General features: G+C 40.7%; 1 protein-coding gene across 1 annotated transcript; it reads right to left on the bottom strand.

The window, feature by feature from the left end:
- Positions 1 to 1309: 1309 nt before the first annotated feature.
- Positions 1310 to 15794, bottom strand: kif3b (kinesin family member 3B). The gene is made up of 9 exons (XM_085345639.1): positions 15722 to 15794; positions 13151 to 14650; positions 11369 to 11470; positions 10950 to 11072; positions 9695 to 9813; positions 9294 to 9410; positions 8417 to 8522; positions 1934 to 2145; positions 1310 to 1557 (listed from the first exon to the last, which is right to left on the bottom strand). The coding sequence occupies exons 2-9, from the start codon at positions 14549 to 14551 to the stop codon at positions 1452 to 1454; spliced, it is 2286 nt and encodes a 761-aa protein (XP_085201765.1). The 5' UTR covers positions 14552 to 14650; positions 15722 to 15794; the 3' UTR covers positions 1310 to 1451.
- Between the last annotated feature and the right edge of the window lie 587 nt (positions 15795 to 16381).

Here is a 16381-nt window from a genome sequence, read left to right as displayed (position 1 = left end):
TGTTTGTGCTCATTTAGAAAGAGTGACATCACATAGTTTGAGCTCTGACTGCTATTAGTAAACCTTTCAGTACTGTCTACAGCACATGCAGCTTTACAGCTGAGGGATGCGGATTGTTCATGGTAAGCTACCAACTAGCTTGTGAATCATCACGACATAAAGTTAGCCACAGTATGGCAAAGGTACTGTGGCACTGCATTACAAGGGAAATGTAACTATTTAATAACTTAAAATGTGCTGACTGGGTAACAAATCCAATAACATCACTTTTAAAGGGAAGTAATCAAAGCAAAAGGCTACAACCATTTCCTCTTTTGACACTGGTCGCATTTTCACATGCAAACAGGCTTCGCTATGTGCATGCCTTTGGTTTCAGAACTGAAAAACATTTTGGTGAGATCCTACTTAAAAGCTCTTTTTGGCTTGAGAATTCAACTTGACTAATAATTTACTTGTTCTTATTGCTTTTGTGTTGTGCTGAGCTGAGCTAGATTTGACACCGATATTCAGGTTGTACAGAGTAACATCCATTAGGTTGACTGGATTTACCAAAAACAATTAAATGTAAACACCAACATTTTATTTGGTAATTGTAACAGACTAACTGCTTTGCAGTTTGTTTATTATTCAGTTTATAATTTATTAACTAGATTCTATGTCTGCATTTGCATAGTTTTGCCTTTTCAGCTGAGCTGACATGCTCCCTATTAGAAATTTAGTACGAGAATTTTTGAAATTCAAATGGCAGTTTCACCAGCTATGTCTAAAGCCGATCACTTTCTGCTTCACACTTCAGCGTAAAGGTGGTAAAAATTCTTAACGCTTCTCTTTTGTAAGTGTATTTGCCAAAATGTGCAACTATTCCTTTAAGACTGAAGCCAGCACATGCAACCACACGCAATCTTAAAGCTCCTCTAAAGCAACAATTAAAGTCGTGGATAAAAACAGAAAACAAACAAACCCATTCAGACAGTGATTCAAAGATGCACAGACATGCAGCCAGATGTACAACACCACATTCACACACACAACTATGTTAGTGCCAGGTTCAGAGCTCTCAGCCCCCTCCCCCCACTACCACACACACATGTCCACATTTACAGTAACATGAAGGACATCTAACACACATCTAGGAAGATATGAAGTAGTGCAAGGGAAGGTTAAGCCCACCTTTACTTTTTTGTACGTTAAGAACATTGTGATGCGTCTCTCACACACACACACGAAATTACTGACATTCATCAATATCTAGGGAACTGTAAAAGCAGTGCAGTATAATGTCATGCACAGCTGCTATTGTTTTGTTGTATTCAAGAGATCAGTTAACAGTGGTGTAGTTAAAAACTAGAAAGCAGCATTAATCTTTTTTTATACCCATCCTCTAAAGGTCATTCCCAATGTGGACAGGTGCAAAACAGGTTGGCAGGCAGTGACAGTAGCAGTAGGAACCATCACTTTGGCACCAGGCCACGGGATTGGGGATAAAGAGGGGATCCTGGGCTGGAGGGGCTGTATGAAGAGGTCGGGGTACTCGACTTCTTGCCTGTTCTTGGTCGTCTAAAGGAGAGAAAAGATTGGCATAGAGTTAGAAAACCTTTTGGTGTCACACCATCAGTGAGTTTATGCTGTTTACAGGGTTCATCTGTCACATATCAAAAATTTGCAGAGTCTTTAACAGGGTAAATCATTTCCTCTGAATGCAAATTTACAATCTGCTGTCTCCTTCCTTTTGTGTTGCGTTGTACAATATGGACAGAAATGAAACAAAGAGGAAGAGATTATTTTGTACAACAAGCCAATGTAAAGCTGTTGCAACATGGTGGGTGTAAAATATTACCAAAAAAAAAAAAAAAAAAAAAAAAAAAAAAAGCACTAGTATCTTAACAGGATGCGGCACTCGAAGGTGAATATAACTTGTGGTACTGTTGCTTACCCTGACTTTGGCTTCTTGAGGCTGCCGCTAGCACCAGCAGGCAGCATTTGTCCCAAGCTGCTGTGAAAGCTTGAGGCATCTACCTCGATCTCATCCTCATCCCGAAGAGCATCCTCCAGAGCTGCCGCCAGCTTTGGGGCGATAACTGGCTCCTGGTACTCTTTAGAGGTCCGTGCAGGAATGTCCATATCCAGCATTATGATGTTCTCAGCCTAGAACAATGACACAGAATCACATTCATCTGGGAAAATTCAGTTATATACAAATGTGGTCAGAAGATTTACACATGTTGGGAAGGTCTCTTAGAGACTTTTATAAACAGCTGCAGATCATCAGTTCAAACTCCTGTATGCAAGTATAAGTTTGCCAAGATCTTGAAGAAGACCAGCTGTTTAAGAACAACCCAGGAACCACCATGCCTCGGGCCTACTGTGAATTGGAAACTACTAGAGCACCAGTGTGAAAATAATATGATGTTATATAATGCATTGCATTATGTTTAATAACCAGTAAAGTATTTGCAATGAGCTCAATCTTAAACCTGTGCAGCAGTAACGTTAATCTTTTAAATACTGACAACTGCCATTGCTACGTCTCAGCCTAACTTTAAAAAGTTAGGCGTACTGGCACAAAAGTTAGGCGCACACAAATTTTATAATAATTTATATAATATAACGTGTTTTTCTGGATACACTGTGCTTTTTCAGCTTTCAAAGATTGATGACACCGTGTCAGAGCACTGGCTATGAATTTCAGACGGATCAGGCCTTAACTTAACAGAAAAGTTAGCAATAGTTCTTTTCCTATTCCACTTCTGTCGTGCCTAGGCTGCTCACTACGGCTGGGTATCATCACTGATTTCTATAATCCATTCGATTCCGGTTTTCAAAGTCCCGATTCGATTCAACTTAGCCTCAGACAGTCAGAAATATTATTTCTGATCATTTATCAGTACTGACTTCTTCAGAATTGTGAACATCACAGCAGATGCCTTTGTGTGAAAGTAACTGAGAATAAAACAGAAAAACATGAAGGAGATTTTCCTGGTCTGGCTTTTTATAGCAGATAACCTTAAAAATATTCTACAATGTTCTGCATATAAAGTTTAAATTTCTTCAGTATTGAACAACAGAAAAAACAGGCTTTCTTGTCCGAGGTCATTTAAGTGAAAAAAAGAAAAGAAAAAGACAGCAGCCACAGCGCTGTAAACAACGGTAGACTGGTGGGTAATAAGCGAATGAATAATACAGAAAACAGAGATTGGAGACGGGAAACTGTTCTTGAAGTACAGAGAGAGATAGAGAGAGAGAGCTAGCTGTGCATGGAGTGTGATTTTAATAGTCGTGGAAGAAAAACAGCAAAATTCATGACGACATTAATCAAATGTGAAGCGCAGTTTGCTGCTTCTTTTGCTGCTGGCTCGGTGGATTTTGGTTGGAGAGACAAAACCTGCAGCTCAGAATCAGCGCAAAAAGACGTAATCACAGCGCGGACCGGACGCATCAGGATCGCTAAGCTCCGACAGCGTGTACGTCTACGGGCCGTCGGGTGAGAAAGCCGAGAAAGTTGATTCTGATGCGTCGGTCCATTCTGTGTTTACGTCTTTGTGTGGAATCCGTGTACCTGCTCTCATTTGCTGTTTGGTTGTTGTTGAAATGGTTTTGTGAGCTTTAATCTGAGAATCTGGCGTTTCTGGCAAAACAGTTATATTTAAAAGTCGATTCAGGATTTAATGAATTGATATCGCTTTATTCAAGCTACTCACCTCCCACTTCCACCTGCACTTTCAACTGGACCACGGCCAATCAGAGAGGTCCCGCCCCTTACTATCTCTGATTGGTTTAGTCCACGATAGGGGCAAAATGTGTGTCTGTTGTTGACCACAGGGAAGGTTGCAGATTTTTTTTTTTTTTGCTACCCGAACAGTTGGTCGCACAGGTGCAAGCAAATTTTTTTTTTTTTTTTTTAGTCGCACCACTGAAAATTTTGGTCGCACTCTAGAGCTCTGCTACACTGCAGCATTCGAGTTATCACATTCACAAGACCTTCAGAAAATTGGACGTTTGATTTAAGCTCGTTTGATGCACCTATGGTATCATTTTGTAAATCCTAGTTGACTTCTTCTCAACTATGAGCAGGGATCTAGATTAACTTTTTGCCACAGTTGCACTGATGCACTTTTTTTCTTTAAGAGTACCAGCACAAAAGTTAGATGCACCCAAATTTTTCAACCTCATCACTTAACCCCCATGTTTTACATGTTCACTATAACTTTACGTTAACTTAACAAAAAAAGTTATCAATCGTTCTTTTCATCTTTTCTCATTACCCACAGCTACATCTACTTCTGTCGGGGCTAGGCTACTCACTAGGGCTGGGTATCATCACCGATTTCTATATTTGATTCAATTCCGATTCGAAAGGTCCTGATTTGATTCTATTCAATTTTGACCCAGACAATCAGAAATATTTTAATGCTGATCATTAATCAGCACTGACACGTGTGAGACTTCATCAGAGGTGTAAGAATCCCAGCAGATGCCTTTGTGTCAAAGTAATTGAGGATAAAACTCAGAAAAACATGAAGGAGATTTTCCTGGCCTGGCTTTTTAAATAAATAAATACAATTTTATTTATATAGCACCTTTCTAGACAGAATCACAAAGTTCTGCACATAAGATAACAAATAATAAAACTGTAAAACAGACAATATAAAACAGGCAGAAATTTAACCAAAAACAGTTTTAAAAAGGTGAGTTTTGAGTTGTTTTTTTTAAAAACTACCGAGTCCACAGTTCTTAATGTATGAGGGAGAGAGTTCCACAGTCTTGGGGCCACAGTGGCAAAAGCTCTGTCACCCTTTGTTCTCATCTTAGTCTGTTTTATAGCAAGTAAGCCCTGATCAGATGATCTCAGGGACCTGCTAGGGACATAGGGCTGTAGCAGATCGGAGATGTAGGATGGTTCCAGTCTATGCAAGGCTCTAAATGTCAAGACCAGGATCTTAAAATGTACTCTAAATTCAACAGGAAGCCAGTGTAGCTGAAATAGCAGTGGTGTCACATGTGAATACTTTGAGGATTTTGTCAACAGCCTAGCTGCAGCGTTTTGCACAACCTGCAGACGATCCAGAGAACCTTTGCTTAGACACAAACAAACAGATACAATAGTCCAAGCGTGAGGAAATAAATGCATGTATAGCTATCAGTTCAGGGAGAGATAGAAATGGGGCTTAATGATGTCATTTCTTAAATGATAAAAACAAGACCGAACCAGAGATTTCACATGCCGATCCAATGTGAGAGTCGAGTCAAAAGTGACACCTAAATTCCTGATAGAGGATTTAACATGCACAGAAAGAGGACCAAGGGCTTTCACTATCTGGGATAAAGTCTGTCCGGAGCATATATGAGGACTTCAGTTTTCCCCTTCTTGAGTTGGAGTGCTTGATGGAATCAGTCATTTAAAAGCTGAAGCTTAGATAAATCCTGGGGGCTTAAAAGAAATGTACAACTGAATATCATCAGCATAACAGTGATAAGAAATGTCCTCAAAAGAGCCCATTATATGCTGGAGGGGAGAAGATATATTACAACCAATAAAGGCCCCAAAACCGAACCCTGAGGGACACCACAAAAGTAAGGGAGGTAGAGGATGACCTACAATCGGAGACCACCACAGAAAAAGATCGGTTATGTAGATATGAGGAGAACCACCCTAAGGCAGTACCTGATACACCAACCCAATGTTTAAGCCTTTCAAGGAGGATGTGGTGGTCAACAGTGTCAAAAGTCGATGTTAGGTCCAACATAACTAGGACCGAGCATTTTCCTGCATCATTATTCATCAAAATGTCACTTGAGACCCTAGGAAGGGCTGTTTCTGCGGAGTGAGCTCTGCGAAAGCCGGATTGAAACTTATCGCAAATGTTATGTTTGTGAAAGTATCCAAAATGACAGGGCGTGATGAGGTGGAGATAGACATAACAGGTGCTGAATGAGAAAAGTTCATTCTTATGTTATTAATCTTTGCAAGAAGAAAAGAAAGAAAACTGTCACAGTCCTCATTAGATGAAATGGGAGCTATTGAAAGTAGAGCAGGGCGATATGGCCAAAAATATTTATCACGATATATATTTGAAAATTTGCGATAACGATATAACTGACGATATAATTGATGCGAGACAAAATACAACTCCACAACATTACTAGCGCAAAAAGACAACCTACCATTTATTTTCACTTAAACAAGAAGCTGGTTTTTATGTACATTAAAGCTTTATAAAAATGTAACAGTGCAAATGCAAATTCCTTGCTGAAAGTTTAACCAAAAGGCATTTCCAGTAGAAATGGGCTGACATATCCTGAGCATAACCATGTATAATATCCACTGAAGTTAAAAAGAGGTGCTTTGCAACATTAAACTGCAGTGTGCAGTACGTATTTTTCGGACCATGAGGTGCACGGGATTATAAGGCACATTAAGCGAAACAAAGCAGTCAGATAAATCAAACTTTATTAAACTCATTCTTCTTGCTTCCTCCACTTCTGTACCATTGATTCATTAATGTTGAATTCTCTGGCAGCTGTTCTATTCCCATGTTGTTGCAGTATATTAATGACTAACCTGGTATTGTGGATGGATTATCTCAGTTGTTCTCCTGACTGAAGTTTGGTCCGTTTACAGCATCCTGCCATGCGATTGCATTTGTCTCTAACCATGAGGAACCTTCACGTTAACTTTTATAAGTGGAAAAGTGTTAGTGTTCGTCCTCCAGCTTCACTGTTTATGTTATGCTAACATAGCTGTGTCGCTAGCGATCACGTAGCACATCATTATATACCAGCTAGCCCAACTTCAGTAACCCTACAAACGTCACTGCTGTTTAGTTTCCTGTCTTCATTTATGTTGGACGTGATAGCAGAGCTGTACGTTTGAATTTTTTCAGAAATCTCTCAGTCAGAACATGCTATATCATGCTTAGGTAACTAGCGAAACTAGCGAGCTAACTTCCGCTAGCTTCCTGCTAACTTCTAACTCCGTTAAATGTAATAAATTTTGTTTTCATGGATGCCTGGAAGTTAAACTTCATAGTTACACCTGGTAAAGCAGCAATGCTGATCGTTTTATTAAAGATGAAAGAATTTAGACAGTTTTTAACTCTCAGTGATGCTGCAGTGTTTGTTTGACCTGAAGTATACGGAGTTTAGGACCCAGATTACTCCCAGATTTAAGAGCACCTTAGTCCGACAAATACGACAATAACGACGGCCGCTTGCATGTTCTGCAAAAAAATGTGCTTTGTTGTGTATCTGACGGACAAACACCAAATCAGTTCCACATCACTGAAGTTGCACCATTTTTACAAACCAATTCTGGTTCATCTGTTTCACTCAACAATCGGCCATGTGCGTATGAAAACAAAGGCACTGCGCATGCGCGTTTTACTCATTCTATCGCGATATTTCATTTTCCTATCGTTGCCTAACATTATACCGGTACTACCGTGAACGGTATAAAATGGCCCAGCCCTAATTGAAAGTTTACATTTCTACGCTATTGAACAGCAGAAATGAGGCTTTCTTGTCAGACGTAATTTTTTTTTTGGGGGGGGGGGAACGCGTCCGACAGCGCTGTAAACAACGGTAGACTGGTGAAAAATAAGCAAGAAAATGAATGCAGATTTTAGACGAGAAACTGTTCTTGAAGTACATGGAGAGAGAGAGAGCGAGAGAAAGAGCTGTGCAGAAAGTGTGATTTTTATTGTGGTTGAAGCAAAGCAGTAAAAGTAAGAGAGAATTCATGAAGATGTTTATCAAAGGTGAAGTGCAGTTTTGATCTTCTTTTGATGCTGGTTCAATGAGTTTTGGTTGGAGAGAGACAAAACTTGTAGCATCAGAATCTAGCGCAAAATAAGAAGTAAACACAAAGCACGGACCCGGAGCATCAGAATCATTGAGCTGTCAGTTTTCATTTATATTTAAAAGTCGATTTAGGATTTAATGAATCGATATCGCTTCATTCACTACTACTACTCACCTCTATCCGCCTGCACTTTCAAACGTACACACGCTTAGGACTACAGGACTATCTGGACCATGGACAATCAGAGAGGTCTCGCCCCTGACTATCTCTGATTGGTTTAGACCTCGATATAGGCATAATGTGTGTCTGTTGTTGACCACACGGAGACTTTCAGAGACTTTTTGTATGGCTGGTCGCACTGGTGCGACCTACGAGTTTTTTAGTTGCACCATTGAGAAATTAGGTTGCACCATTGAGAAATTAGGTTGCATATGCGACCAAATTGGTCGCACGCTAGAGCCCTGTATGAGAGTGAGGTGAATTTCAACGCGTTGTGCTCCCATGCACAACCTTTGTTGTCCCCATCAGCTTTCTACAGCTGAGGGAAAATACAGTTTTATATGCAGTGATAACTTAACTATAATAACAACACTATAAAGGAGAGGGAGAAAAGCTTACTTTGTATCTCATGTCAGGCTTCAACATCATGGCCACACGGGCATGGTGACTGAGGGGCCTCCAGTAGCCGACTGCAGACCGAGGCCTGCTCATCATCTGATGGTCACTGAGTGAGAAAGAGAGAGAGAGAAAAGGAGTATTACAAAGCAGCATGGGAAATTTGCTTCTTGCTTTGGTGTTTTACAATAAATCAGTTGCCAGCTCTGCCACTCTGCAGCACTATAATGAGCAACTGTGTGCACCATTTGCTAGAATTGCATGCCAAACAGCATCTATTGAAGGGACTTTTAGTTTCCCTTTCCTAATAAGGCACAGGTTCCACAGCTGGTTCTCCAACACTTGTCTGTTTTAGCTCTTTTCCAGTAGAACCTATTAGGGTCAGGTCGGCTCGGTTTTTAGGGTTTTCCATTAGGTGGCAGTACCTGGTACCAGGTACTTTTTTAGTACCTACTTGGCCGGAATTCCAAGCGATCTAAAGTGATCAGAAAACATGACGTCAAGACTGCATGCCACCGATTGGCTAGTCAGTGATGTCATTCGATAAGTCTCCTTCACGAGAAGCAAAACTTCTACTTATGAATCCCTGCAATGAGGAAAATGGCTACACAAAAAACAACAGCGTGGTTCCAGACCGAGCAGCAAGTATATCACCGACTCAATGTGTTCCTTTGTTGTGGTGTTTAGAACGACCCCACGTACATTGGGTGGTACTCGATTGTAATGGACAACCAAAACAGAGTCGAGTAGGTAGTAGAGGAAAAGCACTATTTGTGAACCTATACAAAGAAAGGTAAATATAAGCTAGTCAAGCAGAAAACATTCTAAAAATGTTATGATTTGAGATGGAAAGACCCACTCTGAATATTCCCAGACTTACTCCTCAATACGTGTGATGGGCTTCATCTTCCATTCCTCAGGCTCCTCATCGAAGAAAGCCCTGTTGACTATTTTGTTTTTCTCCTCTAGAGGAATGAAGTTTTCAATAATCAGATGTCTGAAAGAAACACATGAACATTTAATAGACAGACAGGGAGACAGAGAGAGACAAAGAAAACTCAGACATGTTATTTAAAACAGGAAAGGTTGAAAGCATTTGAATGTAATGTATCTGTTCCTCATTAAATATTTCATTTCCATGCACTACAGTGAGAAAGAGTCTTAAAGCACAAGAAGCTCCACTAATTCGCTAGCAATCTTTTTACGGTTCCTCCTCGATCACATGACACAGTCTTGATCAGAGATTTGTGTCGGGCCAACATTGATATGCAGACTTCATACTTGAGTTTGAGGTCCCTGGTGAGTTCGTTTTGGATCTGCTCCATCTCCTGGCGCTCGTTGATGTGTGCTTCTTGGAGATCTTGGATTTCTGCCTTCACTGACTGCAGCTTGGAAAACAGCTAGAGGAGAGAGAAAGAGAAAACTAGAGTGACCAGAAAAAGACTGTTAGAGCATTCAGCCTTAAATGTTTTTGTTTAAAAGCCTGATTGTCATAAGGAATAATGAACAACCCAAATAGAACACCACAGACAATACCCGACTTAAAATAGCAGTTGACCTACTTACTTGCAAGAAACTTTATTACCCGACAAACCAAAAACACTGTACCTTCAACAGTGTCATTATGATGACAAGGTATGCCAACTTTGTCAATCTCAATATTAGATTCTGATCGTTTTATTTATTTATTTCTTATTTTTTGTTAAATGAAGGTTATGAAATTCAACATTTTTTTTACCATCCAAATCCATATACATGTTGATATAGTTAGTTTGTTGCACATTCAGCACAATTATTTTCATATTAAACAAATTTTAATACTAGACAAAGATAGCCCGAGTAAATATGAAAGGTTTTGAAATGATTACATCATTTAAGTAAGACAAATATGCAAAAAAATCTAACTCAGGAAGGGGGCAAATACTTTCACAGCATTGTAAACGTTCAGTTCAATTGAGTCAGCTCACAATCACCTCAATGTGCTTATATTGTAATAAAAAAAATTCTATAAGGTTACTGAGATCTGGTAATAATGATGGGGAGGAAGAAGCCCTTTTAACAGGAAGAGAACTCTGGGGAAAACGAGGCTCAGAGATAGACGGCCATCAGCTGGAGATTAGGGTAATGGCTTTTGAAATGAAAGATACCATGTTTACACTGCAGGTTTACCTCATTCTACATAAAGTGGAGAGTTTGTTTCCAGCCAGTCTGGTTTATCAACGACTCTATACTCTGCAATGCCATCATTAATCTTTGGTAACAAAGCAAAACACTTTTCACTTGTTTTCACTTTCATTAATTTCCATTTCTATATTCATTTTAAATGTCAGGGGCTGATATTGTAAAATCATAGCCTCTTTAAAAAAAAAAAAAAAAAAAAAAAGAGTACTCTCAGAACTCAGTTCCTCTTTTTCTTTTGTGTCAACATGAAAACAAAAACTATTTTGACATTTGGGAATCAATTCAGAATTCTTCCATACCCATGTGAACCAAATTTGTTGATAATGCCTTGGGCAAATGTGACAACCATCCTCACCTTTTTCAGCTTCTTGGTTTTAATGTCAACTTCCTGTTGCAGAGAAGTGTAGGTCTCCTTAAGCTCCAGTGTCTCTTCATCACGACTTTCCATTTGCTGCTGCATCTCTCGCTCTCGCCGTTTCTGGACACACATAAACAAACTTGCATGTGTTCACAACTTTTAATGGGTTCTGTCTCTGAGATCAAAGACAATTTACTGGCTGAAAGATGTTTTCGTCTGGTACTAAATGGACAAAAATGTTCACTTTCAAAAATCAGTGCCTAGTCTGCTGAAGAAGTCTGAAATGCCTAACAAGGAATTTGATGAATTTGGAATCATAAGTACATGGGATAGAAAACTGCTAGCAGAGTAATGTTTTGGTAATATAGAAAGTATTACCCCTGTACTTGGCCTTGGTGCCAACCCCTTTACTATACCTGTTCAGCAATCTCCTGCCTCTTTTGCTCCAGCATTCTTTGCTGCTCATTGGTGTGATCCACAATGTTCTTCCCCCCTACTAGGAGCTTACTCTCCATCGCCTGGATGCAAATAAAAATTAGGAAAAGATCTCTTTAAGTCACACAAGGGATAAAAGAAAATGACTCCAAGCACAGGACCAGTACAACCTCAAAGAAGCTATGGTAACTTTTGTGAGTGTAATTTAAATAATTTTGAGCTTGAACGCTTCCTTTTGTTCAAAATTGCTTCAACAGATAAGTAGAAGTTCCCCACAGCACATAGGTGCTCATGTTTGATTTGACAGATTTGTGTGTTATTTTTAACACACTGGATACCCTTCTTTGTGTCTACATCCAGGGATCTTTTGTTTCTTAAGTGAATGTGTGAACCACTGCACTACGGAGCCACAGCTAGTTCTAAAAGGAAGAACACCTATGCCAGAGTCATTTTCATTGACTTTGTCTCAGCTTTTAACACGATCATTCCACAGCAGTTGGTGGAAAAGCTGATTCTATTAGGCGTGAACCCTGCAACCTCCAACTGGGTTTTCAGCTTCCTGACAAAGCGGCAACAGACAGTCAAGGTGGGCAGCCACACATCAAAGACTATCTTACCGAGTACAGGCTCTCCTCAGGGGGGTGTCCTGAGCCCGCTGTTGTTCAGTCTGCTCACACATGACTCTAACCAAATTGTGAAGTTTGTAGATGACTCAACAGTGGTTGGCCTCATCACTGACATGAGTGATGAGTCCACTTATATAATGGACATGGAGCAGCTTGAAGTGTGGTGTAGATCTCATAATCCCACCATCAATGTGTATAAAACAAAAGAGATGGTAATTGATTTCAGGAAGTCTGGCAGAGTTCACAGACCTCACCATAGATGGTGCTGCTGTGGAGAGGGCCAGCAGTGTTAAGTTTCTGGGTGTGCACCTAGAGTTAATACCACAGCAGTTTAAATTGAAACAAAAAGAAAAAGCACAAAAGCGTCTCCACTCCCTCAGGAGACTCAGAAAAGCAGGACTCTCCACACTTCACCTCACAACTTTTTGCAGAGGCACCATTAAAAACATCCTGACACAAAGTTTTACATCTTGGTTTGGCAGCTGCAAGTCCAATGAAAAGCAACAACTCAATAGACTGCCAGGAGGATTGTTGGTGCCCCTCTCTCGTCTCTGGAAGAAATCTACAAACAGAGCTGCATACACTTAGCTATCTCCATCATCAGAGACTCCCACCACCCCTCTCATAGCCTGTTCTCCCTCCTGCTGTCTGGCAAGAGAGAGGAGCATCAGCTGCAGAACCACCAGGATGCTGGAAGGGTTCTTTGCACAAGCAGCGAGACTGACAAATGAACTGTGCCCCCTCCCCATCCATTCCGCTATTCACAAAGCTATACTGTAAGATCTACAAGCGGACTTTGATAACCCCTATCTACACATGCATGCACACACGCATACAATATACAGCTCAAATACACACACGACTTAATTTAATTACCCCCTTCTGTGAAAGGACTGCTGCTGCTATCGGAATTAGTGTGACTATTTAGACTTGAGTTTGTTTTAGAATTTAGATTTTGTTTTTTGTTTTTTATCCCCGTTTATTGTTATGATTTATTACTGCCTTTTTAAAAACATTTTATTGACTATTTCACCAGCTGATGAGTGTTTCATTTCAGCCTGGGTAACACCATACGAAATGACAAACTTCTTGAAACCCTTGGTACTTAAAAAAAAAAAAAAAAAAAAATCTGCTTACCTTAACTTTGGCTGCAAGCTTCTCTCCGGCCTCCCTCTCCTTCCGGAAGTCTTCCATTTTCCTCTCTTTCTCTTTAAGAAGCCGGGCTTTCTCCTCAGCTACCAGGCTGTGATCCTCCAGGATTGCCTTTCTCTCCTTTTCCAACTTCTCCTGCTGTTCTCTCCAGTAGTCCCCCTTGTCGTCTCCATCTTCCTCATCGTCCTCTGTCTCGCCACTTTCCAGACCCTCATCATCGCTCCCTTCCCCAGCTCTCCTCCTCAGCCTTCTCTTTTTCTTTCCTGAGCGTTTCTGCAGCTGCGCCTTCAGCCTGGCAATCTCCTCCTGAAACTCCCTGAGCAGGGCATCTTTGGGATCTTCATTGATACGTGGTTTGTTCTTGATATTTTTTGCCCTGTTTGAATAGCGCAGAGTTGTTAAGGTCTCCTCCACATTGTAGGATGCTGGGCCAATGTTGGCAACCATGACAGTGCGGGCATTGCCCCCTAGGGAGTCCTGCAGCAGACGTGTCAGCTTCGAGTCTCGGTAAGGGATGTGGCTGCTCCTGCCATCCACCAGAGCTGATATGACATTACCAAGAGCAGAAAGGGATAGATTTATCTTTGTGGCTTCTTTAAGCCTCTCCCCCTGAGCTCCAGTCTTGGTTTGCCTTTCACTGCCAGCTAAATCCACCAGGTTGAGTTTGCCAACTCTTATGTGGTTCTCTCCATCCACACCCAACTCACTGCACTCCACCGTGATGACAAAAATGGCGTGAGAGCGTGAGCTGTGCTCATTCATATTAGTGGCTCCAACTGATCGATTCTGGTTTCCCACATTCATGACATGCTCGATCTCTCGCACACTCTTGGTAACAAATGATGAAAGATCTTTAACATACACACCCGTGTCGGGCCTCTCCCTGAGCTCGAGACGACGTGACTGATCTTTTGAGAGCAAGTCTCTGATCTCCTCCTGGTAGATTTCTAAGTATGACGCTCTGACAAGGTACTGTTGGTTCTGTGAACGTGAAATGTGTGTGAAGATGTGCTCAAAGGAGTTTGGGATCACTCCTCTCTTCTCCGGATCATTTCTCACCCCTTCCATAGTGTAAGTCTTCCCTGTACCCGTCTGGCCATAAGCAAAGATGGTCCCATTAAATCCCAGAAGAACAGACTCAACCAGGGGCCTGAAGGTTTCATCATACATTTCTAGCTGTTTGGAGTTCCAACCATAAACAGCATCAAATGTAAAGATTTTGGGCAGTTCGTTGCCCGAGGACTCCCTTGGGTTTCTCACAATAATTTGGCCCAGTTTGACATCAACAGACACCACACTCTCATACTTGGCGGCCCGCTCTTTCTCGTTCATAGGACGGCAACGGACCACCACCTTGACTGACTCCGAGCTCTTGCTCTTGGACATGGTGAGGAGCACCTGCCAATCCTTGCTGCTTGGCACCTTGTCTTCCTAAAGAGCAGCTTTAGTAACACTTCAGCAATAGATTGCCCAAATCTGACACTGCTGGGGTGAAAACAATCAGTGAATTACATCTCAGATCATGGTTAAAGCATCGCACAGGTTAAAGTGAAATTCTGCCACCGGATGGCACTGCTTACAAGCAGGTGTTTTGATTTAGGATAAGTACTAGTGCCTAACTTCTTTAAATTTTATGTGTTTTTAGATATCCTCGCTTCTGCACAACTTTGTGGAAGATGATGGTTCCACTAGCTCACTGCACTACCTTGTGTTAGAAAGGGGTATTACAAAGAACTAAATACCAGCCCTAATTCAAACAGCTGGTGTCTCTTTATGACAACATATAGATGTTTTGGACACATGCTAATGACTGTTATTTCTTCAGTCTCTGTTAACAGGTTTAGTTGATTCGGGAAGGGTTAAAAGTATTTTTAACTACCTTTAAGGACAAAAAGAGAAACCCACTTGGTTAAGGTATCGGATAGGCAGCGAGACCGCTTACCTGACACATCTGAGCAGCCGTTCCCTTGCACATAAAACTAAGCTTCCTAAGACTTTTGCAGCTATCACCGTAAAATACCACAGCAACAGGCATAATCACACATTAAGCTAAATATAGTTGTTTAAATGAATAACCGTTTTCCTATTCACATGCAAACTGAAAAAAACAATCGCACTGATACACTGTTCTGTCAGAGTACATAGCAATGACACTACTTTAAATTGGCTAACTGGATTTCAGCTAATTAGGTGAAGAAACCTCACCTTGGTTTAAAGTTGGAATGTCAGATAATTAAATGACAGCCTTTAGAAAGAAATTTGATAAATGGTCAATTTTACGATGGCAGGTTAGTAAACGTTACCAGTTGATTAGTCAAACTCACGGATCAGCTTTCTAGCGTTAGCTCATTTTAAACACGTCCTGTAACGAGACCACAACACTGGGCTAGCAACTGCAAACAAACTGGTAACCTAAGCTACAAATCTGGTAGCACTGCCCGGCTAACACTCTTAGCAAATCTAAAGATTATATTCAAGATATCGCTACGCGAAATTTCGCAAAACCTACTAACACAACTTTACACCAGCCACACAGAAACGTAATTTAACACTAACCAGTGACAAACGTTAGCTTACGCAAAACTCCCACTGCGATGAAGTGAATCGTCGATGGCTAAATTCCTGCCGAACCAGCAGCGGTTCGATTTTGTTGCGCGTCTCCTCGTGAATTTACGGAACGGGTGCTGGAAGTGGCCAAAAATGATCACGTGAAGTCTGGCGTTTAACTTTGTAAGACCCAACCCATCAAAAAAAAAATAAAAAATAGCAAGAAAATTCAGATTTTTTTTTTGGAACTAAGATGTCTATTAACCCTCATAACAAAATCCACGGGTTTTTATTTATTTTTTTGCTACATCATGTTGTGTATGACATATTTAGTGTATCGCATTTGATACATCGGGTGTTTTTGGCACTTTTTTGTAAACAATGTTATTTTAGACAAAAAAATAATTTTGTCCATAACATTTTGAAATTATGGCAAGTATTGATCATGTTGATGAGATCTCAGGTCTCAGAAACTGATACTCATGTATCAAATATAATACAAAGGGCATTATAGGGTTAACAGCAGCTGGTATCCTGTATGTTACATTACTGCCCATTTCTAATTCCTTAGGCAGGAATTGTCATTTCATTCTTTGAAAAAATTCAAAATCTTGTGTGCTCTGAGAGATGTCCTCTTAGCTGAATATAGCTATCAATGTCCAGAGATGC

The sequence above is a fragment of the Diplotaxodon limnothrissa genome, linkage group LG20, assembly GCF_057381915.1.
Source record: "Diplotaxodon limnothrissa isolate DT_005_m linkage group LG20, D_limnothrissa_male_GT1.1, whole genome shotgun sequence".
NCBI classification, from domain to species: Eukaryota; Metazoa; Chordata; class Actinopteri; order Cichliformes; family Cichlidae; genus Diplotaxodon; species Diplotaxodon limnothrissa.
Note: the sequence above shows the minus strand (reverse complement) of the source record. Positions and strands in the feature narration are given on the sequence as shown.